This window comes from Salmo salar, chromosome 12 (genome assembly GCF_965601325.2).
Source record: "Salmo salar chromosome 12, fSalSal1, whole genome shotgun sequence".
Taxonomy (NCBI): Eukaryota; Metazoa; Chordata; class Actinopteri; order Salmoniformes; family Salmonidae; genus Salmo; species Salmo salar.
The window spans coordinates 25,822,799-25,849,422 of NC_138302.1; the positions used below are offsets into that span (position 1 = coordinate 25,822,799).

Consider the following 26,624-nt stretch of genomic DNA (forward strand, 5'->3'; position numbering starts at 1 on the left):
GGTTGAAATGCCTGTGCTTTGCGTCATCCTCTCAATCCACCAATGGCGGGCTGTAAACGCGGGGGATGTAATCGTTTGGATTTGGGTAGAAGGGCAGTTTATTTCCTGATAGCGTTTTGCTATCTATGTTATTGATCTACTGTTAACTAGGTAGGTAATATTACATGTTCTTAGCTATCAGCGTTCAGGTAAGCATTCTGCCGTATATTTTACTCTCTGAAAGTCGGAAATCTTCACTATCGTGTATCGCACAACAGTTTATATGTTTTTCGCGTAACGGTTGTGATGTCGCTAAACTAGCTAGTTAGCTAGCCAACATCTTAATGTATTTATTGAATAGGCTAGCTAAAGTAACTGAATAGTTATCTGATCAAACTGGACATTCCAACGGCTGTAAAAAAAAAAAAAAAACATACAGTTTGCTATCATGTGTCTAACGTTACCTAGCTAACCCTACTGGGCTAACTGTTAAGTGTCAACATGCATGCAAGCATCATGCATTCCATTGCATGGTTAATTGATCTCCATAGCTAACTAGCTAGACAAACAAGAGCCTGCCTCAACATGACCAGTGCCATGTTCCTTCTTTACTTTAGATGTTTTACTAGGTTTTGTGAAACCATAGAGTCAGCTGTAACGTTAGACATGGGGGAGCCCAAGACGACCAAATTTGGGTCCATAGAAGAAGAGCTGAGTTTCTGGAAGGATCAGTCAGACAAACACCAGCAAAGGTAAGGAATTTTACCAATGGTTGGTAGCTTGCAGCCAAACTGGTTGGCCTAGATGTGTGGATAATGGATAGAAGTGAAACAATCCGAATCTGTATCTCTGAAGTTGTTCGTAATTGTATATCTAGGAAGTTGACCATTTATCAATCAAAACCGGTCATGGCTAGAAGGGATCCAGCTTTTGTAAAATGAACGTCAAAAGTTAATTTTTTGTGTGTGTGTTTAGCTAACCCTTTTCCTAACTTTAAGCAATTTATCCTAACCTGCTGTGTAAGTTCTCCTAACCTGCTACGAAAAGTCAAATCTGATGTTAATTTGACAAAAGCTGGATTCCTTCTAGCCATGACCATCCTAACTTCACCCTGTAACAGCAAAAAAATTGAATCTAATCCTAGATCAGAATTCAGTGGCGATTTCCTTCTACATAGTTTAGCTATGAAGGTTAGATGCGTTGTTGACGTGTGTTTGTGTCCAGGGCTGAGGAGGCACAGGAGGAGTTGCAGGAGTTCCAGCAAATGAGTAGGGACTATGAGGCGGAGCTGGAGACTGAGCTGAAGCAGTGTGAAGCGCGGAACAGAGAACTACTGTCCAACAACAACCGGCTACGCATGGAACTGGAGAACATCCAGGTTAGAACCTAGAACACCTGTATTGTCAAGGCCAACACTATTCATATTCTGTAGTCTTGCATCACCACGTCATATTACCTTGTATACTCTGCATCCCATCACGTAAAGGTTGGGCTCCGTATTCGGTATGTTTTAGTAGACTTAAAAGCGCCTTCTGTGTCTTGAGTTGTCTAGTAGTACACACACAGTCACTCTAGCATCACTAAATCATAGCCACCATCACCAGAGGCCCTGAGTGTTCATTACCACGGAGCAGCTGACTTCTGAGCAACTATTTATACTGCTGAGTCCAGAGGGAAGGTTAAAGTCATTGAATACTTGATTGTACTAAAAGCCTACATTTCTGGGGCCTGGGGGACAGTCAAGGACAAGCCTGTGAAGAAGTGAAGGGAGAACATCATCTAAGACCACAAATGAGCAGCAGACATGCATCAAAAAGAAGTGTTCTGTGTTTTTGCAGGAGAAGTACGAGGCGCAGCACTCTGAAGCGTTTAGGCAGATCTCAATGTTGGAGGGAGACCTGGAAGAGACCACAGCGGTCAAGGACCAACTCCAGAAGTACATCAGAGAGCTGGAGCAGTCCAACGATGACCTGGAGAGGGCCAAGAGGTCAGTATGGACACTTTGCCCTCGTCTTGGTTGTTATTATTGTGGCGTAATGACACTGAGTGTTGTTATGTTGATGAGGGACTTTTAATAACTATGTAAAAAAAGCCTGTCTCTGCTGGGTTGTCATTGTATTGTAACTCTGAAGTGTCTGTCTGACACTTCTTTATCCAATCACCCTAATGAGATTGGTGTGTGTCTTGACAATGTGTCCAGCCAATGTGTACCCATTTTGTCACAAACTTCATAGGCCTACATACAGATTCAACCATGTCTGTCCTTCCACTCACTCTGGAGGATAGGATGTAATTTAAGACATAACTATAGTAACTGACTGACCAATGTCCTGTCTCACAGGGCGACCATCATGTCCCTGGAGGACTTTGAGCAGAGGATGAACCACGTGATCGAGAGGAACGCCTTCCTGGAGAGTGAGCTGGATGAAAAGGAGAACCTTCTGGAGTCTGTCCAGAGACTAAAGGATGAGGCCAGAGGTTTGTGTGTGTAAGGGGGTGAATGGGGGTCCATGTGTTTCTCTCTCTGTGTGTGGGGGAGAGAGAGAGAAGCCAGAGGTGAGTCAGTGGAACAAGAAGGGTTTTCATTTCATGTTCTAATCAAGAACTGCTGATTTTGCCAGATTTAGTTACCAGTTTCGAAAATGTTGTGTAATTTGATAGTTGAGTAACTGACATTGTAATATCAGGTTGATCCAACCTTGCCCATTGTATTCCTCAAAAAGTAAGCAGAGCAAATGTGAGATTATGAGTTTGGCATTATTTGTAGAATTTACAGCTATAAAAGTCCTGTCTACTTCCTGGTTCAAGTCCCGTACTGTTTTTTAATGGTCTTCAAGCTTATATATCATCATATTCATGAAAATGGGGTCATTTTAAGATCTATACTGTAATTGTGGATTAATTTACCTTTACCCAGTGCCTTTATGAAGGTTTTTGATTACGGGGGGAAAATGCAATCGAAAACCTTCATGAAAGACATCAGTTAAAAGTAAATTAATCCACAAATATGAATATAATTTTACATGTACAGTATCTTAAATTATTGCGTTTTCATGAATTTGATATAAGCTTGAAGCCCCTTCAAAAACTTGAACCAGGAAGTAGGTGGGACTTCCATTGCGTATTAGTGATTACTTGTATTGACTTTTTCCATATTTGTACTGTAGTATCAATGTCACAAATGTCCTCAGTATTGAGATCTGATTTGTTGTCTCTTCTCTCTCTGTGTTGGGCAGATTTACGACAGGAGCTAGCTGTACAGCAGGTCCAGGAGCGACGCCCCCCCAGTAGCCTCTCTAAAGAGAAAGACAGGACCGAATCATCATCATCATCACGCTCCACCATACCGACCACCCCCTCCAAACCACTTGGTATATTCCCAGAAACCCCAGCCTCAAGCATTCGTCGAGGTGGGTGAGACCAATGGTAGCTGTGTTAAACTGTAATAATGACATATGACTTTATCCTAATTAAAAAATATATATAATTTAATGATGGTGGAATGCTAGTTAATCCCTTAGTCAAAGACAGTACAGTATGAAGATAGGCAAAAAATGTTTTTCTAATAGAAATCCCCGATCACACTTGTAGGCGATGTCATGGTGACGTTGGCTAGCTAAGCTCGTGCGTAGAAACACGTCATCGGGTTTAACGGCGCGTGAGCAGGCCGTCAAATCAATGGCAATCCTTCGATATAAAGTTGTTTTTGACGAAAATGAAAACATGTCACTTTCAAAAGGTTGGAGTAATAACATGTTCAACCACTTAAGACACTGGCTCGAATCATGGTTGCGCATTTAGATTGAGAAAATGTACACCTAAAGAATAATTTTTCACCAAACCCTGGCCTGGTCTGTTTTGCAAGCGTTCCGGGAAAGTCTTGCGATGTTGCGCCTCTGGCTTTAGAAACTCTGTGCCTGAGTAGCTGTAGTTTGATGTTGTGATATGTGCTAAATGTGTTTGTGTTTAGGGGATAACCTAACAGGAACTCCCCTGACTACATCGGCTCGCATATCTGCACTCAACATCGTCGGGGAGCTCCTAAGAAAAGTTGGGGTAAGAAACGTTGTCTTAGTAGGACCTATGCATTTAATACCACCCTCATAACATCACCATGAACCTTCAATGATGTATAAAATAGAACTCTAATTTAATGACTTAAAGGAAAACTCCATACAAAAACGATCTTTTGGTATTTGTATGGAATTTTCCTTTTTAACATATCTCCAGTTCTGTGTCTGATGATCTCAGAGACTGTAATACAACTTATTTCCCCTCTTGGATGCTCTAGAACCTGGAGTCCAAGTTGGCTTCTTGTCGAGACTTCGTATACGACACGTCGCCGAAAAGACCGGCTCTTCCGTCGTGTCCCGGTACCCCCTCTGCTATAGAGGGGGGCACAGAGATCCAGGCCTGCAGCATGAGCCCTCCACACTACGACAGGTAAATGGGTCACTATGAGAAAATCATATATTTTATTTTTATTTCTGTCGCATTGTGTGTATCTAGATTCAGCTTACTTAGTAGTAGTATTTATTAGGATTCCCAATTAGCTGCTGCCGAGGCAGTGGACACTTCCTGGGGTCCAAACAGAAATCAAAACACAAATTAAATGCATAATATACACTGAGTATACCAAACATTAGGGACACCTTCTGCACCCCCCGCCCTCAGAACATCCTCAATTCGTTGAGGCATGGACTTCTCAAGGTGTTGAAAGCGTTCCACAGGGATGCTGGCCCATGTTGACGCCAATGTTTCCCACAGTTGTGTCAAGTTGTCCGGATGTCCTTTGGGTGGTGGACCATTATTGATACACACAGGAAACTGTTGAATGTGAAAAACCCAGCAGCATTGCAGTTCTTGACACAAACCGGTGCGCCTGGCACCTACTACCATACCCCGTTCAAAAGGCACTTAAACACCTCTACAGGATTGGTGGGTCCCCTGTGGGACGGTTGAGCTAATGTGATTAGCATGAAGTTGTAAGTAACAAGAACATTTCCCAGGACATAAACATATCTGATATTGGCAGAAAGATTTACAAGAATTTAAGCTAACTCTGCTGTCCAATTTACTGTAGCAATTAGTGAAATAATACCATGCTATTGTTTGAGGAGAGTGCACAGTTATGAACTTGAAAATGTGTTAATAAACCAATTAGGCACATTTTGGCACAACATTTTGAACAGAAATGCAATGGTTCATCAGGTCAGTCTAAAATGTTGCACATACACACGAAATTGAGCCTGGGCTGGCATAATAGATTATTATGGCGTTTTCTCTTGCATTTCAAAAAATACAAAAACCGCATGTTTGTTTCTTTGCGTTATCTTTTACCAGATCTAATGTGTTATATTCTCCTACATTAATATAACATTTCCACAAACTTAAGTGTTTCCTTTCAAATGGTTTCAAGAATATGCATATCCTTGCTTCAGGTCCTGAGCTACGCGCAGTTAGATTTGGGTATGTTATTTTAGGTGAAGATGGAAAAATCTTTTGTCTTGCCCATTCAACTTCTGAATGGCACACATACACAATCCATGTCTCAAAGGTTAAAGAATATTTTTTTTAAGGCATCTCCTCCCCTTCATCTACACTGATAGAAGTGGATTTAGCAAGTGACATCAAAAAGGATCATAGCTTTCATCTGGTCAGTCTGTCATGGAAAGAGCAGGTGATGTTAATGTTTTATATACTTGGTGTACATGGCACAACATTTAGCAGATGCTCCCATCCAGGGCAACCCACAGCTAGTGCATTCATCTCAAGATAGCCAGACATCTGGACTAAAAAGTACTTTACTCTCCATTTAGACTTATACTGGTCTGAGAAATCAACTAGGTATCCTACAACTAATGAACATGAACTGGGTGGGATCTGTTGTTGTTCTGGTTCCTGTTGCTCATAACATTCTGTCTGATCTTCTACATTAAAATTAACTTGTTGATTTACGTGTTACTCATCATGGTAGACGTTCTGTCTTTCAGTTTGGTGAAGCGGTTAGAGTTTGGACCTGCGCCTCCTCGGGGGGTCTCCTCCCACGGCTCCCAGTCACCATCGGGGGGAGTCAAGATCCTGCTATGAAACGAGGGCCTCCCCTGCCCCCCTCCACACCCCTGCACTAGACTGTACTACCCATCAGTAGGGCTTTAAACTGTGTCCCCCTCTCACTACACTACCAGCTGAACATCCTCCCCCCTCAGTCAAACCAGGAAGCCGCTCCCTCTCAACTTATTTGCTGCATGGACTCTGCTGAGAAGAACCGCCGCGTCATGATGCTACGCTACAGTTTTATTTTATTAATGAATAATAGAAGTGAGGATTCCTTGACCCTGCTGCATGTCCTCCTGCTGATCCCTTGACCTCTGAACCCAAGTCCTGCTACTATGCCACTAACCCTTACCCCACACCCGGTCCTTCTTGTACCCACGTTCTCTGATTGGACTCCATCTTGGATTCTTGGTGTGCCAGCTGTAGCAGAAGAGTGAAGTTGGTCGATAGTTGGTGGTGTTAGCATTGCTGCCTTTATCAATATATCACCACCACATGTAAGTTTTGCCTAGTCATGGTTCCTTTCTGTGTGTCTAAGTTAGGCTAGCTTTACCTTTTGGAGAATGTGTATTATTCCTTTCTTCGTGCTGTGTTGTTGCCATCTGCTGTAAAAGCTAAAGGATTGTCTGAAGTTTGTTATGGGTACTACTACTTTACAGGTCAATGTTTGAGTTAAAAGCAATGGTTTAATGTACAAATATACTTTCTTTTAAAGGTCTTCTACCCGGTAACTTGAAAAAGTATTATCTGTGAGAAATGCACAGACTAGCTAGCCTATACCCTGTCATGCAGTTGCAGAATGTTTTATAAGGTAGGCACGATATAGGAACAGAGAAAGTACATTGAGTTAAAACTTCTGAGAATCTCAAATGTAGTCTTTGGCAAAGACATTTCTTTCTGTTGCCATTTCTTTGGTGTTTTTAAGTTTTAGATTTTTTTTCTCTCCGTTTGTTTGAATATGTTTATTTTTTATGAGTTGGAGAGTTAGGGGCACCACTGCACTGCTGAATGTATAGAATCTATACTACAGATGTTTCTAATAGGAAGTGGCCTAAAGACAGCTTTGGTTCAGTTTGAGCAGGTCAGTTGACCCAGAATTCCTGTCAAAAGACTGATCATATCAGATCAGGAGCTATCAAAGATGACAAAATAGCAATAATAGATTTGACAGACTAGAGTTCGATTTTACAGAGTAGGGTTTCGAGATAAAGCACAGTTCATACTATATTTCCAAAACCATTATGGATGATGCCTTGGTTACTGTTAATGCTGGACGTATGAATTCTGGTGGATATGTGAATTCTTGGAATTCATTACGTACTGTTTAAAATATGTTTTAGCCTTTTATGTCTTTCCAATGAGGCGCAATAGTCCGATATCAAGGACAGATATGACCGTAGGGCATGTTACTACTCAACAACAGATGGAACGTTTGTACTTACAACGTGTATATATATCATTGGTTTATATTGGCTCCATCCATATGTGCTTTATCCAATTCCCCTGTCATGCTCGTGATAAAGGAGTTGGTTAGAACACACAGATTTGAGACCAGGATAATATGTCTACAAAACAACTCTGTTACAGCAACTGTTCTTATGTAAGTACTCTGCTGTTGTGTATGGACCAGGAAGTACCGTTTGTAGAGCTTCTTTTACAACTGTACATGTAACCGTTGGCAACTGTTTGTGGGTGTGTTACTAACATACTAACTTCTGTCTGGATTTACATTGAAATGTATGCACCTGAGGTGCTCTACCTTTTGACCTGTTGGTTTGCAATCCTTTTTGTATCAAAATGAACACATAAAATGAACATTCTAAACATGCTTTTGGCAATATCATTCAGGATGTGGAGACAGACATATAGTAGAGGAATAGGGTTACTTTTTCACTCTTATTTATTGTGCAGGTGGTTCCACGATTTATAGATTTGAAGAAGTGGCACGTAAACGTCAATTGAGTAAAAACAAGACAAAACATTGTTGTAAAGGTGACCAGTGGCAGGAAAAACAAAAATATATTTTTGTTGAATATGCATCTGGACATGCACAAAATGGCCTTGATGATATTCTACTTGGCAAGGTACACAACTGAAAAAGTACCTGTCTTGTTGATACTATATGAGTATTAGACTTTAGGAACAAGAAAAGTCTGATAGGAATATGTAGGAGAAAGGGGTGACTGGTTTTGGTTTCTAAGAGTAGGAAGGTGTTCTGCTACCCACACTTGACAAAGTATGAAGTATGAAATATATATGGTCGATTCACTGTCCTTACCACAGACAAAACACAACAGTTGCTATGGTTGCAACCGTGCGCCAATATTGGGGCAGCTATAATGAATACAAACAAAATACATTTGGACTACATCATTTTTTTTTTTGCTGGGTAGGTATACCATTTGTCATAGTATACATTGACCTTCTATAACGATCTTAAAAGTTAACAGCAGTGTAGAAGACGGGACAAGTCATAATGTCGTCATAGAAATAGAATTATAGATTTACATGACCGCTAGATGTATAAATCTAGAAATACAATGTGATGGCTATAATTAATTAGGATTTAAAGTGACGAATAGTAACACCTGGATTTATCCTTCCAGATGAAAGGAGTATAAGGAACAACATGTAACCTATGTACCTACGAGGGGTACAACATTATGCTAAGGAAGTATCGTAGGGACAAGTAATTCAGTGCAGTACAAAACAGTGTCGCAAAAGAACAAAATCACACTAACATCCCAGGCACTAAAATTGAACAAAATTAATTATTACGCCTTTGTCTCTTATGCCTCCATTTTGAATTGTAAAAAGCCTTATGTGCTCTGAACGAGAAGGCAGTCGATGTGTGATTGATATAGAGAATCATATTTGGAAGTGATATGAAAGGGTAAGGTTGAAGTCACTTGTGTGTTCTTTGGTAAAGCGGGTCTGTCTGGCACTGAGTCTGATTGGTTGGATGCTTGTAATACTGAATTTAATTGGATGGTTTTGGGCTCTTCTACTCAACAGACTTTGTTCCATTGTAGTCCCCCTGTGAGTCCCCGTCTTCTTCTGACGCGTCATCGATGACCCCTCTCCGGGCACTGCCCCCGACACGGCGCGGTGCGCTGCTGAAGGAGGGCTCGGTCCCGCGCCTGAAACGCAGACAGACAGCACCGATGCAAGACACACAGACACAGGACACACATACAAACACACAAACACACAAATGAGACGAGCTATGGGCAAGACCATTCTAGGTTTCCTGGTAACCTCAGGACAATGTTGGAGGACTTTTTGTTCCCATTGTCTGCGTCTGTATATCACTCTGCCTTTATCCACCTTTTCGTTTTAACAAGTTAAAATGGATGTCTAACAATACCTACCAGACCGGTTGTGATCGTCACTGTTAATAAAGTATTGACATCTTATTACAATAATGGTCCCACTTTAAACAATGTACAACTTATAAAGGCTCTATATAGCCTACATAAAGGCTTCATAAGCACTACATAAATACTTCACAAATCATCTGTGAGCATATGTCATAATATAAATGGTGTATAAACAGTGCGTTATGTCACATTTGGCAATTCACCCTACTCTAGTTGTCACGTCACCCTTTATAGAGTATGACATGCTTATAGATGATTTATGAAGCCTTTATGTAGTTCTTATGAGGCCTTTTGCATGCTATATAAAGCCTTTATAAGTTGTACTTTGTTTAAAGTGGGGACCACAATGGTCTATTAAGTTCAAACTACATCATTTCATGTAACTTGTCTATTACGTTTTGTTAGACTTGGGTAAAAAACACTCGTGTTGAACACGAGGAAGATTAAATGGCATCGCTGAAATGCAGAATGAGTAAGATGTTATAGTAACAGTAGGCACGCTGCACACCGGCCGGTTATATCTTTAACTCATTTGACTCCTGTCTAGACGAACACTAGTCTGGTCCCAGAACTGTTTGTGCTGTATTGTCAACTCCGATGGTCACCGGAGACCATAGGATTTGGCAAGACAGCACAAACAGATCTGGAACCAGGCTAGACAGACACAGAGAAATGAGTTTGGTTTAGGGCAACTAAACCAAGCATGGAGAAAAATATGGTCACCAGTAGTAGAAAGAACACAATGGAAGTGCAATACACTTTTCTTGCACTGTTTCAGACTATGAGCTCTATCAGAGAAGCTCTATTGTAGATATTGACCGATAAACCATATTTCACTCTTTCAGGCGGAGAAATGGCACAGTCAGTTGGACAAGAGTGCATGGGGGTAAGTTATGGAAAGTTAAAATGAAATGGTGATAAACTTCTGAGCGCAGAGGTACCTGCTACGTTACTCCTTGGGTTCTGGGATTGGGTTGCCTCTGCAATAAAGATTCAAGAAAGGCTTTGATTTCCAGAGGACTCGCCATGGTGTTGGAAAAAGATATACTATAGTACAGTGTTCAACTTGTTATCTGCAAACCCCAAAAGGGTACTTTATGCTCATTTGCCCATTGGGAGAAGATTTAATTGTGGTTGGCGAATGGGTGATTGTGTGAAATGTCAGTGTGGTTGTAAATCTACTCAGTGTTATATATTGGACCTGCCTTGATTTGGGGTGGGGTTATCCTTTTCTATCGAGCACAGTGAAACTACAGTACACAGGAGAGGGGTCAGGAGCAGGGACTCTTGCCAAAGACACCGCCCTGACTCTGGGGTCATTGGTCACACTGTACCTGAGTTTGCTCTTGAGGGAGTTGACCTCGCGGCTCATGGCATCGTTCGCCTCGGTGGACTCATCCAGCTCCCTCTGCAGCTTCCTGCGGGCAGCCGTGATGCGCTGAGACTCCTCCTCCGACTCCTCCAGCTGGCGCTTCAGCTGCTTCATCCGCGTGTTGCCCTTTTCTGCCTGAGGAGAGGAGTAAGATGGGGGGGGGGGGGGGGGTTCATAAGAGTGTCATAACACTGCCATTAGCAGAAAGGAAGAAGAGGGTGTTCATATGACATAAGACTGCTGTCAGCATGACAACAGCATACCTGTTCCTTGTACTGTTCGGCCTGTTTCCTCTCGTCCTCCACCTGGATCATCAGATCTTTCAGCTTTTTGTCCTTCTGGCGCAGGCCCTTGGCTACGGCCTGCTTGTCTCTGCTCTCCTGCTCCACCTGCTCCTCCAACTGAGCCACCTTGGCCTCCAGGGCGGTGATGGATGACTTGAACTTGGACTTGACCTGGTCAGAGATGATAGAAACCGATACCCCACAATTTAACGGTACACTACACGCCCACTAAGATGGACCGGAAAGTAGGGACACTTAATATTTTCTCAATGGGGAGAAACCCTAGGTAGTCACATCTACGTAAATCTACTATCTCTGACCTGGTTCTCCATCTCCTGCAGCTTGGCCTTTAGGTCCTTGTTCTGCCTCTCCATCTGCTGCCGGGCGCTCTCGTTCTTCTGGGAGGTGGTGCGCTCGGTCTGCAGCTCATTGTTCAGCTGGTCCACCTGAGTGTGAAGAGTGGTCAAGATGTGGTAACTGACGCTGTGAGTTCAAAGCTTGGTCACTGACGGTTAAAGGTATGGTCAATGTACGTCCAAGAGGTGGTCAATGAGGGTTTAAAGCATGGTTGATAAAAGGTCAAGTTGTGGTTCTAGTGCAGGGCTGCCCAACCCTCTTCCTGGAGATTTCTTCATTTTTTTTTATTTCACCTTTATTTAACCAGGTAGGCCAGTTGAGAACAAGTTCTAATTTACAACTGCGACCTGGCCAAGATAAAGCAGTGAGACACAAACAACAACACAGAGTTACACATGGAATAAACAAATGTACAGTCAACAACACAATAGAAAAAGTCTATATACTGTGTGTGCAAATGGCGTGAGGTGGTAAGGCAATAAATAGGCCATAGTAGCGAAGTAATTACAATTTAGCAAATTAACACAGGAGTGATAGATGTGCAGATGATGATGTGCAAAATAGCAAAAAAGTTAATAAAAACACTATGGGGATGAGGTAGGTAGATTGGATGGGCTGTTTGCAGATGGTCTGTTTACAGCTGCAGCAATCGGTAAACTGCTCAGATAGCTGACGTTTAAAGTTAGTGAGGGAGATATAAGTCTCCAACTTCAGCAATTTTTGCAATTCGTTCCAGTCATTGGCAGCAGAGAACTGGAAGGAAAGATCCACTGTCCTGTAGGTTTTTCAGTCAACCCTAATTTAGCATATCTGATTCAGCTATTTAAGGTCTTGTTGAGCAACTAATTTGTTGAATCAGGTGTGTTAAATTAGGGTTGGACTGAAAACCCACAGGGCAGTAGATCTCCAGGAAGAGGGTTGGACTGAAAACCCACAGGACAGTAGATCTCCAGGAAGAGGGTTGGACAGCCCTGTTCTAGTGTGTTTAAGGTGTGGTCACAGTGTGTTTCAGGTCGTTAGGAGGATGGATCCTGCCAGTCTAACCTGTTGAGTGCTCTTCCTCAATCTATCGTTGAGGATTTCCATGTTACTGCTCTCTTCCTCCAGCTCCTCCTCCAGCTGGGAGATCTTAGCCTCTAGGCGACGTTTTTCATCAGACAGGGCTGACCTGGAAACCGCACACAGGAAACAGTCAGTCACACAATGTTCCACTACACCACCACACAATGTTTCAATCACACAACATTTCACTACACTACCACACAATGTTTCAGTCACACAATGAATGCTCCACTACACTACGCTTCAGTCACACAATGAATGCTCCACTACCACACAATGTTTCAGTTGCACAATGATCCACTACACCACCATCTAATGCTGCGTTCAATTCATTGTTTCCAATTCATTCCACTCATTTGACTGTGGAAAAATTGTGAAATACAAGAGGTGTTATAATGCTGTTAACATCACACTAATTTAGTAAAGGTTCTACTTACTTTCCAGAGGTGTTGCTGGCTAGTTCGTCGGACAGCTCGTCCCGCTCTGCCTCTGCTTGTTTCCGTGCCCTCTCAGCAGCAGCCAGCTCCTACACACACACACACACACACACACACACACACACAAAATAGCATTCTGGTCAAGAGTAGTGCACTATATAGGAAGTAGAGTGTCATTTCACACTGTGCCATGCTATCTACAGTGAGTCAGACGTTACCTCCTGAATCTGCATGAGCTCAGCCTCCAGACTCTTGGCCTTCCTCTCGCTCTCCTTGGCCGTACCCAGCACCTCTTCTCTGGCTGCACGGGCATCTTCCAGTTCCCTCTGGAAGTCCTTCATCTGGGCCTGGAGATGGAATGACATAATTACATTATAAGGCATCATAAGGCGTTCATAATGCTTTATAAGTTGTGATGGGTGTCATGAATGTCAGTTACATAAGACATACTACATATGACTAAATAAGGAACAGGCTGTCATAATGCCACATAAACATCACAGTTTCACTGTAAGGTAATGTGTTACAGTATCATCGTTCGCTCCCACTCACCTGGATCTTGCGCAGCTGTTTGATGGCCTCGTCGCGTCCCTTGTTGGACATCTCGATCTGTCCCTCCAGATCCTTCATATCTCCCTCCAGCTTCTTCTTGGCTGCTGCCGCCGTGGCTCTCTGCTTCCTCTCGTCCTCCAGCTCTGTCTCCAACTCACGCACCTGGGGAGCACACATACAGAAAGCAAAGGCTGAGTACACAGCTCAATTCAGCAACATCATTTGTTGCTGTGAATGTGTGTCAGTATTGTGTAGACTGGTTTGAACACCCTGGAGAGTTAATCCATGAACCTACTTCTTTTCTGTGTAACAAGATGGTGGCTTTTCCTCTTTACAGTTTTTCTTCTTTCCCTACCTGCTTTATGAGCTGTCTCTTCTTCTCCTCTCCCATCTCGTCACGTCCCACCAGGTCCCTATCGAACTGGGCCTTCAGGGCCTGCATGTTGACCTCCAGACGCAGCTTGGCGTCCTCTGCAGCCTGCAGCTCGTCCTCCAGCTCCTCCAGCTGGGTCTTCATCTCCTCCACCTGGGCCTCTAGCCCACGCTTCCCCTTCTCCAACTCATGGACCTACAGATGGGATGGAGGGGTGGGTGGGTGAGAAAAGGTTGTGGACATGCCTGCCACCTATTGGTGGTTTAAGAATATTGCCATTTAAAAAAATTTTAAAAAGTGATTAAACCTAGTCCTGGATTAAAAATCAGGCTCAATCTCCATGGAAAGAGGCTCCATTGAAAGATACTTTTAGTCCAGGACTAGGCTTGATCAGTATCTGGGAATCTGGCCCATAGATTCCAGAGAAGTTGATTGTCCACACTCACACTCTTGCCCACGTCGTCCTTAGAGCTGACCAGGTCTTCCATCTCAGTCCTCAGGGACTTGTTGGCTCTCTCCAGCTCCTCCCTGCTGTCCTGGGCCTCCTCCAGAGCACGGGCCAGAGACAGGGCCTTGGTCTCCTTCTCCCTGGCCTCTGCCTCAGCACGGTCCCTCTCATCAGCGTACTTACTGGAGATGGTCTTCTCCTCGGCCAACATCTGGAAGAAAGAGTGAAGTGGAGAAGGTAAGTTCAGATGACTTTCAAGTCCAAATAAATTTGATTTCACTTACACGGCAGAGAAAGTAGTTAAAGAGAAGTCTTTTTTTGTTGTTGCATGGTTTATGTAAATATTTTCTCCTTATTTACATTCTCCTACACCCTGTTTATCTTTAACATAACATGCATCACAATTGCTTTGATTACTGTCAGCATTTTGATATGTCTGTTGTACCAGCAGGCAAAACAGGTTGGTATTGCCTCATTTCCATCCTTATAATGTTATGTCGACCAGTTTTGCAGTTGGTTGGTTGACTGACCTGGTCGAACTTCTTCTGCTTCTTCTCCAGGTTGGAGACGACGGTCCTCTGGTTGTCCAGGTCCATGAGGATGTCCTCTAGCTCCTGCTGCAGACGGTTCTTGGTCTTCTCCAGCTTGTCGTAGGCAGAGGCCTTCTCCTCGAACTGGGTGTTGGACGCTTCCAGGTCTCTCTGAAGACGCTTCTTGCTCTCCTCCAGGAGCTCATTGTTGCCGGCCATTTCTTCTAGCTTCTTCTTGGAGTCTGACAGCTGGTGATACAAGGAAAATAGTGTAAACAAGTGTATAAATGTACTTTCTTCATGTTTTCATTATTTGTTCATTTAACTGTTATTTTACCAGGTTTGTTGACTGAGAACACCTTCTCATTTCCAGCTAGTCTTCATTTTAAGTGGATGCTGTATTTGACTGTCCCAATACGCTAACTCCAAATGACCACTACGATCTCTTGTTTTGGGACCATAACGCACAGGAAATGTCCACTTGAAATGGTAACAAGATGGATCTCTTCACATGCAGTATCCATCTCAATGAGGTTTTACCATTTGACGCCAGTGTCTGACCCGGTGTCTGAACTCTGACCTGTATGTTGAGGGTGGACACGTGTCTCTCCACGTTCCTCTTGGCCTCCACCTCCTCCTCCAGCTGTTCCTGCAGACTGTTGCGGTCGTCCTCCATCTGACGCAGCTTCGTGGAGAACTGCAGCTTCTGACGGGTCTCCTCAGCCAGCAGCTCCTGAGGAGGGCAGAGACAAGGTCAAAGTTCAGTATCAAACGCCAACCAATGAGCAACAAGTTCTACATACAGGATATCATAAACCAGCATTGAACAACACATAGAGCAGTTACGGTGAGTCCTTTTGGTAATATCTCACTTAAAATATACTTACAATGAAATGTTAGCTTGCATGAATATGCAGTACAGAATAAACAGGATGTATGTGTGTGTACTTGTGTGTCTTGGACTTGGGCGCTGAGAGTGGAGACATCTTTGCTCAGCTTGATGTTCTTCCCCTCGGCTTCATTCAGGAGGTTGGTGACACTCTCTAGCTCAATCTGTGTAGAGAAAGAGATGGGATATTAGTCAGCATCTCATCTAGCTAGTGAAACTTGTCTTCTATATCTATGGACTATTTCATCCATTCATCTATTGCATCGTGCGTCATTCTACATAACTAATATCATTCTACAAAGAACAAAGAATAAGGTCCCTGTGTGGGTCTATGGGTGTTCCAGCAGGTACACATTTTTTATGAATTATGGCCATATGGGCTCTGTGTGATGATGTCATCATTGTGCGACCCCTCATCGTCGTCACTCACAGTGATCTTGGAGCACCGCTCTCCCAGTTCGCCCTTCTGCTTCTCGCTGTCGGTGAAGCGTGCCTGCAGCTCGTTCAGCTGACCTTCGACCTTCCTCTTCTTGTTCTCCACGTCCTGTTTGGCCGTGGTCAGGGAGCGCACCTCCACCGTCAGCTCCGACGTCTCCTTCTCCAGGGCCTGCTTGGCCTTGTCCAGGTTCGACTTCACCTGGGGTACACAGAGAGGAAGGGGATTCAACCAGTCAATGGAAATACTATATAATGTAGGTAGGCCCACACAGCATCTAATACATATGGATTTTTCCGTATCCTGAAACCAGAGTGCTAATACATAGAGCTTCCATAATAGAACAGTAAAATGTATCCTGTTCTGTGGAAGATGGATTCATGCACACATGAAGTTATCATATGCTTCAGAATGTAGTCAGTTAGAGTCACGTCAAATCTGGCCAGTGATGATGCTATACAATCAGATACAGAACTTTGGGCACTTGAACAGGCCTAGTAGTGTAGCTACATTTCCTTACCCGTTTGGACTGCTCCAGCTGCTCTGTGAGCTCCTCTACGGCCTGGGTGTGTTTCTGTCTCATCTCCTGCACCTGGGCCTCGTGGGTCCGACCCTCGTCGTCCATGGCCTTCTTCAACAGGGTCACCTCCTGTTCTCTCTTCGCCCTGCAGAGATGAGCGGATGAATGGATGGGTGAATGGATGGATGGGTGAGTGGGTGGATGGATGAAAGAATGGATGGACAGATGATGAATTGCATGAGTGATTGAATAGACCAAGTACTACCCTAGACTGTATGAATATACAGACAAATGACCAAATGGCTACGTTCCAATGTCCATACTAGCATTCACTAAGAATATATTGCTTCATACTAAATGGTATGCCAGTGTGGATATTGGAACAGAGCCACTGCCTAGTATTTGTACTCACCGGAGCTCCTGCTGGGTAGCGGTGCTGTCAAGTGTATCCTCCAGCTCAGACTTGAGGGCCTCCAGCTCCTCTCCCAGGTCCCTCCTGGCCTTCTCAGTCTTGTTCCTGGCCTGGCGCTCTGAGTCCAGGTCCTCCTGAAGGTCTGAGATGTGGCCCTCCAGCTCCCGGATCTTCTTTAGGGCATTGTTCTTCTGGGCCATCTCGTCCTCTAGCCTAGGGGGAAAAGGTGAACATTGATGAACATTGTTTATATGTTGTTTATACATTGTTAATACGTTGTTTGTGGATGATTTCAAGATAAAACGTATCACTAATAAAAGAAGGCGTATTCTGAGCTGATGTTAATATCAATAGATATTACATTTGTTACATTTGGTGCTGTGTTTTAGAGGTCATATACAAGTGTAATGTTGACTTTATCACAGTATCATGTGAGGATCTATAAAACAACTGAAGGGGGCTCAAAAAGAAAGAATAATGAAAAGTGACACAATTACAAAAAATAAATATCAAAATCCAGTGTTTGGTGCCCACCTGGCTAGAGCAGCCTGTAGCTCCTCCTCCTTCTTAGCCAGCTGGGCTTTGAGCTCAGCGATCTGGGCCAGCAGGTCGGCTATCTGCTCCTGGAGGTCGTTAGACTCCGCCTCCAGCTTACGCTTTGCTTTGTCCAGCTCTTGCCGACCCTTCTCCTCCTTCTTCAGACGGACTAGAGGACAAAAGATAAAGAAATATATGGAAGGTTACTCCATGGATGAAGATGTGTGTAGTGGCTGAATAGCTTCAATACGTTCTTCCGACAAACTTAAGGACAACACAGATTGGTTACGATATAGGATGCTCCTGTATGGATATGGCTAGGAGTTGTTCCTGGTCAGGTCACATGGTCAGGAAAACCCCCAAAGCCACTATTTGTACGGACAAAGATGTGCATTGTTGCTTGATAACTGAATAGGTGTGGTATCCAGTGAGAGTGGTTTATTTGATGTCTGGATGGGGTAAAAGATTGATACGAACCCTCAAGTTCAGAGATCATTGACTCGTGTTTGTTCTTGAGCTTGGTCAGGTTTTTGGACTTCTCTTCCTCCTCTGCAAGGTTGGAGCTGAAATCTGCTAGCCTCTCTTCCATTAGTTTCCTCTCCTAAAACAGGGTAAACATGGCAAACAGGTAACCACACAGTGTAAATCCTAAATGTCATAACCCTGCTTTCATTAAATGCCGATTGAGTGGACAAATGGAAAACAGGATCAACAGTCATTATCAAATCTTCATTGCACTCATGGACCCATGGGCCCAGAGACTTGACAATGCTTCTTTTATGATGCTTGAGACATATGGTAACTGACACACTAGTCTCTCTTGATAGACGAAAACACTCAAATGTTCCTTTAATGGCCCATAGCCTTGACAATATGTCTCATATGACGCCTGAGACATAGTACTATAACTGACCTTTAACAGTTTGGTGTTGTGGTCCTCCATCACTAAGACATCGTCCTCTAACTTCTTGATCTTGCCTTCACATGCTACCTTCTCCAGCTGCAGCTTCTGACGGGCATCCTCCTCCTCCTCCAGATGCTCCTCCAGGTCCTAAAAACGAACCAAGAAGAACTGCCAGACTTAGGATTCAAACCAGCAACCCTAACCTCTAGGCTACCGTCGTGACTTAACATGACTAGCAACACACACCCCGAAATAAAACTCCAAAATACAAAGTCAAGGTGAAAGACAGAAGGAAAGAAAAGGTCAAACAAACCTGCATCTGTTGCTGCATCTTTTTCTTATCCACCTGCAGGGCCTGAGCGCGGTCTTCCTCCTCTTCCAACCTGGCCTCCATTTCATGGAGGATCTCCTCCAGCTCCTGCTTCTTAGCGGCCAGTCGCACCCTCATCTCTTCCGCCTCTGCATACAGCTCGGTCTCAGCCTGCAGCTGCTCCTGCAATGCGTTCCTCTCCTCCATAATCTGGATAGAAAAGGAGCCAGAGAAAAAGCAAAGAGAGCTGAATAGAAAGAAAAGTGTAGGGGGCCCAGCACACAACCCTGTGATACACCAAACTTTCTCGAGTTTTAATGTTTTTATTTCATAACACTTCTTATGTAAATGCCAATACTTTTTTTTTGAGGCAATGAAAGTGGGGAAAAGGGTTACAATAGTAATTTAATTCAAACTAATATCTGAAAAATGGCAACATAATCCCTACAAAGATTGTGGAAAGCACATAGTGTGTTCCTGGCGAATGGTCCCCTATACATACTGTTGTGTGTTTCAGGGTGATCTCCTTCAGCTCTGATTCGTACTTCACTGCAGACTCCTTGGCCTTCTGCAGCTCCTCGTCCTTCAGGCCCATCTCCTCCTCCTGGCGGGTCACTTGCAACAGAGGCTTGACCTGCAGGTCAGGATGACATGACTTGGTCAACACTGCATCCGCCACCAAAGTCTATATCTGATATCCTTGGTAAGTAGGACAGACATCAACTAATGGAATGTGTTGAATAGTTAATGTTGTTGAAACTCTACCTTGGTGAAGAGTCTCCACCACTGCCAGTTCCTGAGTTTGAGGTAGGCAGCACAGTTCCTCTGAATCACCTTCATGGCCATCAGTTGCTGCTGTCTCTTAGCAAAGGCCCTGTTAGAACACAGTAGCGGAACCAACATTGACCACTGTAATGTAGCATTTATTGGCTCATAAAAGCCATTTTCACTGATTCAGTTTCAATTGTGGACAGTGCTAATAACAGCATACATGGTGGCACTTTCGGAACCAGAATCAGAAAAATAGAACAAACGTCTGTCCTGGGAACATTACATTGCGACGTCCCCTGGACTTTTGCTAACATTTAGGGGATGTTCCCAGGACAAAATGTTGTTAGCTGGGTAGAATTGATATATAGACTGAGGGCTTTATTGTATTAAAGCAGTGTCAACACTATGGCCATTGCTCACTTTCTGGCCAGGAAACCTCTAGCCTGGGACTGGAAGGCGATAATGACCACCGTAATCTTCAGATCTCTCTCCTCCTCGAGCTGGGCCAACACGCCGGTACGGAAGAATATCTTACTCTGACCAATCCGGTACAAGTTGGGGTCCAGATCCAGGTGCTTAATCTACAGAACCAGGAAATGGGACAGGAAAGGAATGTGAGAAAAGGGGAATTGAGCTTGGTATGTTGCAGAGTTGGTACCAACTTGGTTTCTATCTTGGTACTTGGTGTCTCATCTTGGTAGAATTCCAGAGAAGAGAATATGCAAGGCTGTTTTTATAGACTTGATATGATAACAGTCCTGATGCTAGGATTTGGAAATGGCTCCACTTTCTTACCATGAGACCACACGCCTGTTTGCCATCCATGAATCCCTTGGGAATTGCACTAGCCGCCAGGATCTCGTAACTGTAGAGTGAAAATATTGAGACAGAGACAAAGTCCGATTTAAGAGAAATGTTTACCACTGGCTATGTTTGATACATGCCAATGTTGAATGCACTGGATAGTAGGCAATAGTATAGTCTGGTTAAACCAGACTGAACGGTGAAACCATGGTGAGTGACAGTGTCCAGGCTGGTTTAACCATTCTAAGGCAACAGATTCTTCCATTCGTCTACTCACCGCTGACGGAACTCCTGGAAGAGGATTCGGTTGGGGAATCCTTGCCGGCAGATACGGATGCCCTCCAACACACCGTTGCACTTCAGCTGATCCAAGACCAGATGGGCGTCCAGTTTCCCCGCCTGAGGACAACGGGTCAGGATATAGGATCAATGAATGTGATTACATTTGCTTTACATATTGTATACAAACATCATCAATTTGTTACAAATACCCAAGCATAGCAAACATTACAGTAAGGGCGAGATTATTTACGGCTCCTTACCTTACAAATAGAAATAAGTACATAAAGTTATTCTTTAGATTTGTTCTAAAAAGGTTAAGATTGAAAGTGAAATAGTAGAAAAAGCAGTTGGAGAAGAAAATACTTAACACTCCTTCACACCTGGGGGAGGAAACACTTAATTCCATTCAAATGTCTTAAATTGCCTTTATCAGACAAACAGGGCGTCTTGCCGCTAATCTAATATGGTATTTTTTCCCATTTTATAGAGGGAGTTGCTTGCACCTCTCCTCTGCATCAACAAACAACTACACTTTAAATGGAATGCCCCTACAAGGGGAACAATAGTGGTGAACTGAGGTAGGCTGGAATTGAATCAAATAGAATTCAAATTGAATCAAGTGGATTTCTTCACTCCACTTAGACACTGGCAACAGGGTGAAGGGAACCTCCCTCGACTTGCAGCCTAATAGATCTTATTCACAGCTGAATGTTCTATTGCACAATGGCCACATTGTGAATAATGTCTATGCCTAGTGCCTACCCTCTTCTCGTGGTTAGGGATGATACATCTGACGAAGTTGGGCTGGGTGTTGTGCAGCGTAGTCATGAGCTTGGCCAGGGACTCCTTGTAGAGCTGACCCACGGTCCGGAACATGCCCTTCTTGGTCTTGGAGCCGCTGGGCATGGAGCTGTCGGACATCTTGGCCATGGTCTCCAGGCCCACCACGCGGTCCGCTGAGGCACATTATGACAGAGAGGGGGTTTGTTTTAGGATTTGGGTTAGGTTAGGACACTGGCAGCCTGTATGCCAAACATGACACCAGTTGGCTAATCATGGAATAGATCTGGTTACCACGCTTAGGAGGCAATATTTTCAACCAGAGCTAGTTACACAAAATGAAAGGGTATATGTATCCATCTTGAGACTCCATCTCGATGCTAAAAAGGCAACTACTAACTGGAGTCCAGGGGGACTTACCATCTTTCCAGAGATCCTGGATAAACGTGTTGGACGAGCTGTTAAGCAGTGCTATGACGTTGTCGTTGAGAGGGTCCATGTTCTTTGTCAACCAATTATCAGCATTGTAGTCCACCTACAGGCAAAACACCACACATTTCTTGTATTTGTATGTGATCCCTGTGGGAAATGAACTCACAACCTTGTCCCTCTTACCCTCTTACTGAGCCACACAGCACCACAAAAATGATAGATACACACCTTTCCAGCGTAGTGGTGCACAGAGAACTCTGTCTTGCTCTTCAGCTGTTTGGGTTTGCTGAACTTGATGTGGCTGGCCTGGGTGTTCATGAGTTTCTCCACGAAGGAGATGTCTGTGGCTTTGGGGAACCAACACTCCTCATCCAACAGGGCCAGAATACCAGGAGGATTGTTCTGTGGAGAAAACATAACTCAAATAAATATTTTCCTGGTTTCTTAATATATCTAGGAAAGGTTTCCAGGACACAGATTAAGCCTAGCACTGAACTAAAAAGCTCTTTCAATGTAGAATCTACCCTGAGAATGCTATTTCGTCAAGGACTAGTCTTAATCTGTATCCATTTAATGTCTTGAATGCATACATTTTACACCTAAAGAGTGTTTTCTACAGTCTTCCCACTCACTGGCCTCTCGATGAGCTCAATGCAGGGCTGCAGGTCCAGGCCGAAGTCGATGAAGCTCCATTCAATTCCCTCCCTCTGGTACTCCTCTTGCTCCAGGACGAACATGGTGTGGTTGAACAGCTGCTGCAGCTTCTCGTTTGTGTAGTTGATGCACAGCTGCTCAAAGGAGTTATCCTGCAAGAGACGGGAGAGAAGAAGAATTTGAGTTTTCACTAAAGACAGTTTGGTGTGCCGCAGGGTTGTGTGCTAGGCCCCCCAAGTCTTTTCCTTCACCTTAATACAACTTAATAGCTCAGCTTTGATGTATAGCATGTGGCCCAAGTCTTATCCAAGATATCGTACATAGAACCCTATGAATCCTTCCATGCAATCATATGAATCCCCTCACTCACCTCAAAGATCTCAAAGCCAGCAATGTCGAGGATGCCCAAGAAGGACGCTCCCTGGCGTTTGGTCTTGTCCAGAGCCTTGTTGACCCTAGCTAGCAGCCAGCGGAACAGACGCTCATACATAGCCTTGGCCAAGGCCTCTATGGCAAAGTCAGCCTGGAGGAAACAGAATAAAATATGGATAACTGAAAACTAAACATAGTTTAAAACGGTCTCAAATTCAGCCCAGCAGTATGGCCTATTTCTGGACCAAAAAACAGTGGAGATTCTCCTTTGAATATGTTTTTTAGTCCAGGACATAAAATCTGAGTCTGGGAAACAGGCAAGCAGGACTGTCTGAATTTCAGCCTGCCAAAGCAATATGTACCTGCTCTTTGGTCTGGGCCTTCTGCACCACCTCTCTGCCCACTTTGATGCGAGGTGTGAGGATGGCTCTGGTGAAGTCTACCACGTTGATGCCCTGGAGGTGGCACACCTTCTGAGCCGCTAGAGAGGTAAGAAACAAAGACCCAGAAAGAAAGTAGATGTGCTATTGTCCTACACATTAATAACATACAGCATGTACTCCATTTAATATAAGTGGCATAATACATACCATATTCATAGCACAACATATAACATACCATGTCAAATAACAACATAATATATACATAACTTGTGCACTATCTGCCATCTCATGTCCTCCTCTAACCTGTGTTGTCTGGCATGGTGGCCTGCTCCTGGTTCCTCTCCTTCTTGAACTCTATGTTTCCCAACTGCAGCACCGTGGAGCACACCTTCAGGATGCCTAGAGGACACAGACAGCACAGGTCAATTACAGTAAGTACAGGGACAAATCAAAATGGCAGCCATGACCTGCCATATTCTATCCCTTGTCATCCTAGCTAGTCAGTCACCCTTAGCTATCTAAGATCTGCACACCTAGTTTACTGGGTCTAATGTATTTGACGTACTGATGTAGGGCCACCGGGTTATCCTGACCATGTGATCTTGAAGAAAAAACCCTAGACCCAAGTCATAGCCTGGTTATTCCTGAAAGTTATATCATATAATATATACAGTATAGTGTAATCGCTCTAGTAATGAAGAGTTTGTTGTGATTGAATAGAATAGCCCTGTACTGTAGCCTACCTATCCCCTCATCCTCAGTGAGGCCCATGCTGTGCATGGTCTCATGCAGGACTTGTTAAGGTGATTGAATAATTGATTGATGTATCAATTCATTTATTAGCTGATTCAATTAATCAATAGGTTGATTGATTGATAAACTACCCATCTTCTTGTTCTCGGTAAGGCCCATGATGTTCATGGTCACATGTAGGACTTTTTGTGTTGATTTGATAAATGGATTAATTTATTGACTGATACAGTACCTGTCCTCTCTTCCTCAGTGATACCCATGATGTTCATGGCCTCCATGGTCTCCTCGTACATCTCGTCGTCCTGCTGGCCCGAGATCGAGACATGGCCCGCAATCAGGAAACGGTAGGCACTGAAGTTCTCCAGCAGAAGCTCCTCTGGAATGACAATGATTCAGTGTGTTTAATTATGACAGTTCTAGAAATTCTAGCTCTACGTTCAATCACGTACAGGAGCGCATCTGGAAAAACAACGGTTGAGGGTTTTCATTGATGGAGTGGAGAGTTCTAGAAATTCGAGCTCTGTATTATCAAGAAATAATAATATTTGATTGTGTACAGAATGATTCTGCTTCTGGTTGTCTGGGGTCAATGAGATGAAAAGTGGGACTTCCACAACTGCCTGTCCTGCAGTACAGATTAAATCTCCTACTCTCCTCCACCATGACAATCATCAGGTTGATCAGGAACCCTGATCTAAATCTAAAATGGCACCCTATTCCCTACAGAGTGCACTACTTTTGACCAGAGCCCTATGGACCCTGGTCAAATGTAATACACTACCTAGGGAATAGGGAACACAACCCAGATCTTACCGCGGAGCTTGTCCTTGACCCCAGCCACCATGTAGTAGAAGATGTGGAAGGCTCTCTCTGTCTTGGCCTGTCTGATACAACGAGACTTCTCCAGCAGGTCTGAGAACAGCCGTTAAGGATATACATTCTAATGCTCTGGATGGAGTTTCAAGTTTATGCTTGAGAGGAAAACAGTCCAAAGAAAGTTATTTACAAACAAGCTTGTCTATTTTGTCATCTTACAGTGAACATACACGGTGAACTATACATTATATTAGATGACACTGGCGCTTCATTATCTCCATTTCTGATATGTTCTTGGCAACCTGTATGTGATAACATGGACGGTTCAGCAACTTGTAACTACAGTATGTATGAACCTTTACAAATAGGGCTCTGTGCCAAAACATCTTTAAACAACATGACCCAAATACATAATTCCAACCTAAACATTTCTTATCTCATCATTCCATTCCATGGGAACTTAGAGTTATTGGAGTGACAGCACTTTTTAGACTCTGTGATTGTGCAGATGCCAATGACCTCCCCAGTGTTGACCGTCGGTCACAGGAGAACCCATGACACTTCTAACAGGAATGTGTCAACAGTCCAATACCGCAGGTTTGGGTCTGGGTTCATGTTTACTGTTCAAACACAGAAGTCACAGGAGCTTTTGTAGCTGTTTTCCCAGGGTAGTGAACACAAAAAAAAAACAGCTTTTCTGAACCCGGATCCCCCAGTTTAGAGTTACAGTATGTAACACTGTGTAAGGATACAGGTTTCAATGTTGGCTCCGACGATGTAGCCAGTCACGTCAAAGTTGATGCGGATGAATTTACCCTAAAGGGAACAGGTACACCAGGATTACAGTAGGTCATATGTTACACAATGAGGTACAGTATACATCCAACTGTCAGATGAATGTTAAATAACACAAAAAGATATAGGTCATTATGCAAATTACATGAATCAATAGTTTGAATTAATGAATTGATTCATGAAAAGTGGACACTACTCTGTGACCCACTCAAATACTTTAGGCCTACGCGTCTGCGAAAGGTGAACTCACAAATCGTGAAGAGTTGTCATTTTTGATGGTCTTGGCGTTCCCGAAGGCCTCCAGGATGGGGTTAGCCTGCAGAAGCTGCTTTTCCAGCTCCCCCTGGACATGACAACGTAATGACAAACATTAAACTAAATCTGTGACATTCATTTGTGAATAGAATAGTCAAATAAAGGCTGGAACAGCAGCACAAGCCCTATGAAAGTCAATTGAAAAAAAAGAACATTTTCTAAAGATAGATCCTAAACAACAAACCCAGTTGTTTTCAACAGTTTCGACTCCTATATCATCATCATCATCATCATCATCATCATCATCTCTACACTGTGTATATCTACACCGTGACTGGGCCTAATAGCATTATAACTGAGCGGACAGCACCTACTACTCCAGAACATCTAATCCCCTATTAGTCTCTATGCACTGAGGACACATGTCCTACCAACATGACTTATTTCACTACTAATCTGCCTCAAACTGAGACAACCAGGGCCTGATTGTTGAAATGAGGCCCACTAGAGTGTTCGCTGGCTGGGCCAGGGGAAGGATGTGAGGAGGGAGTGGCTGGAGGTGGTAGATTCAGAGTGTTGCTGGTCTGGAGAGGGGCCAGAGCAGAGGGTGGCGATATGAGTGTGTGCTAGTAGGTAGGCAGTGGGTGTGTTCCAGGTCCGCAGAGATGACAGGATTGTTATTTCTATA

General features: G+C 43.7%; 2 protein-coding genes across 5 annotated transcripts in view; one reads left to right on the top strand and one right to left on the bottom strand.

The window, feature by feature from the left end:
* Positions 1-5: 5 nt before the first annotated feature.
* Positions 6-7,864, top strand: LOC106564612 (nuclear distribution protein nudE homolog 1). Of its 2 annotated transcripts, XM_014130776.3 has the most exons (9): positions 6-150; positions 597-731; positions 1,204-1,357; positions 1,818-1,966; positions 2,321-2,457; positions 3,216-3,389; positions 3,950-4,035; positions 4,271-4,422; positions 5,973-7,864. In XM_014130776.3, exons 2-9 carry the CDS (start codon positions 646-648, stop codon positions 6,067-6,069), a joined length of 1,035 nt encoding a protein of 344 aa, XP_013986251.3. In that variant the 5' UTR covers positions 6-150; positions 597-645; the 3' UTR covers positions 6,070-7,864. The 2 variants fall into 2 exon arrangements, with proteins under 2 accessions (XP_013986251.3, XP_082814915.1); XM_082958789.1 differs by lacking the exon at positions 6-150 and having other exon boundaries at positions 165-731.
* A 54-nt stretch (positions 7,865-7,918) lies between these two features.
* Positions 7,919-26,624, bottom strand: part of LOC100380663 (myosin-11) — a 40,354-nt gene continuing 21,648 nt past the window's right edge. For 2 of the 3 annotated variants that reach the window (XM_082958779.1, XM_082958778.1), the window contains 36 exons: positions 25,932-26,024; positions 25,639-25,702; positions 24,884-24,982; positions 24,303-24,446; positions 23,621-23,716; positions 23,297-23,415; positions 22,933-23,085; positions 22,541-22,714; positions 22,137-22,310; positions 21,897-22,011; positions 21,459-21,652; positions 20,692-20,813; positions 20,406-20,475; positions 20,031-20,191; positions 19,605-19,713; positions 19,342-19,473; positions 18,843-19,049; positions 18,539-18,676; positions 18,103-18,226; positions 17,623-17,794; positions 17,089-17,301; positions 16,677-16,821; positions 16,151-16,357; positions 15,780-15,884; positions 15,412-15,564; positions 14,832-15,080; positions 14,300-14,512; positions 13,836-14,048; positions 13,481-13,642; positions 13,147-13,275; positions 12,929-13,017; positions 12,474-12,597; positions 11,393-11,518; positions 11,052-11,243; positions 10,751-10,923; positions 7,919-9,176 (listed from right to left, as the gene is read on the bottom strand). In XM_082958779.1, the coding sequence (XP_082814905.1) occupies positions 9,041-9,176; positions 10,751-10,923; positions 11,052-11,243; positions 11,393-11,518; positions 12,474-12,597; positions 12,929-13,017; positions 13,147-13,275; positions 13,481-13,642; positions 13,836-14,048; positions 14,300-14,512; positions 14,832-15,080; positions 15,412-15,564; positions 15,780-15,884; positions 16,151-16,357; positions 16,677-16,821; positions 17,089-17,301; positions 17,623-17,794; positions 18,103-18,226; positions 18,539-18,676; positions 18,843-19,049; positions 19,342-19,473; positions 19,605-19,713; positions 20,031-20,191; positions 20,406-20,475; positions 20,692-20,813; positions 21,459-21,652; positions 21,897-22,011; positions 22,137-22,310; positions 22,541-22,714; positions 22,933-23,085; positions 23,297-23,415; positions 23,621-23,716; positions 24,303-24,446; positions 24,884-24,982; positions 25,639-25,702; positions 25,932-26,024 (5,289 nt within the window). In that variant the 3' untranslated portion in view covers positions 7,919-9,040. Of the gene's footprint in view, positions 9,177-10,357; positions 10,397-10,750; positions 10,924-11,051; positions 11,244-11,392; positions 11,519-12,473; positions 12,598-12,928; positions 13,018-13,146; positions 13,276-13,480; positions 13,643-13,835; positions 14,049-14,299; positions 14,513-14,831; positions 15,081-15,411; positions 15,565-15,779; positions 15,885-16,150; positions 16,358-16,676; positions 16,822-17,088; positions 17,302-17,622; positions 17,795-18,102; positions 18,227-18,538; positions 18,677-18,842; positions 19,050-19,341; positions 19,474-19,604; positions 19,714-20,030; positions 20,192-20,405; positions 20,476-20,691; positions 20,814-21,458; positions 21,653-21,896; positions 22,012-22,136; positions 22,311-22,540; positions 22,715-22,932; positions 23,086-23,296; positions 23,416-23,620; positions 23,717-24,302; positions 24,447-24,883; positions 24,983-25,638; positions 25,703-25,931; positions 26,025-26,624 lie in introns of all 3 variants that reach the window. The other variant, XM_082958780.1, reaches the window with a different exon arrangement.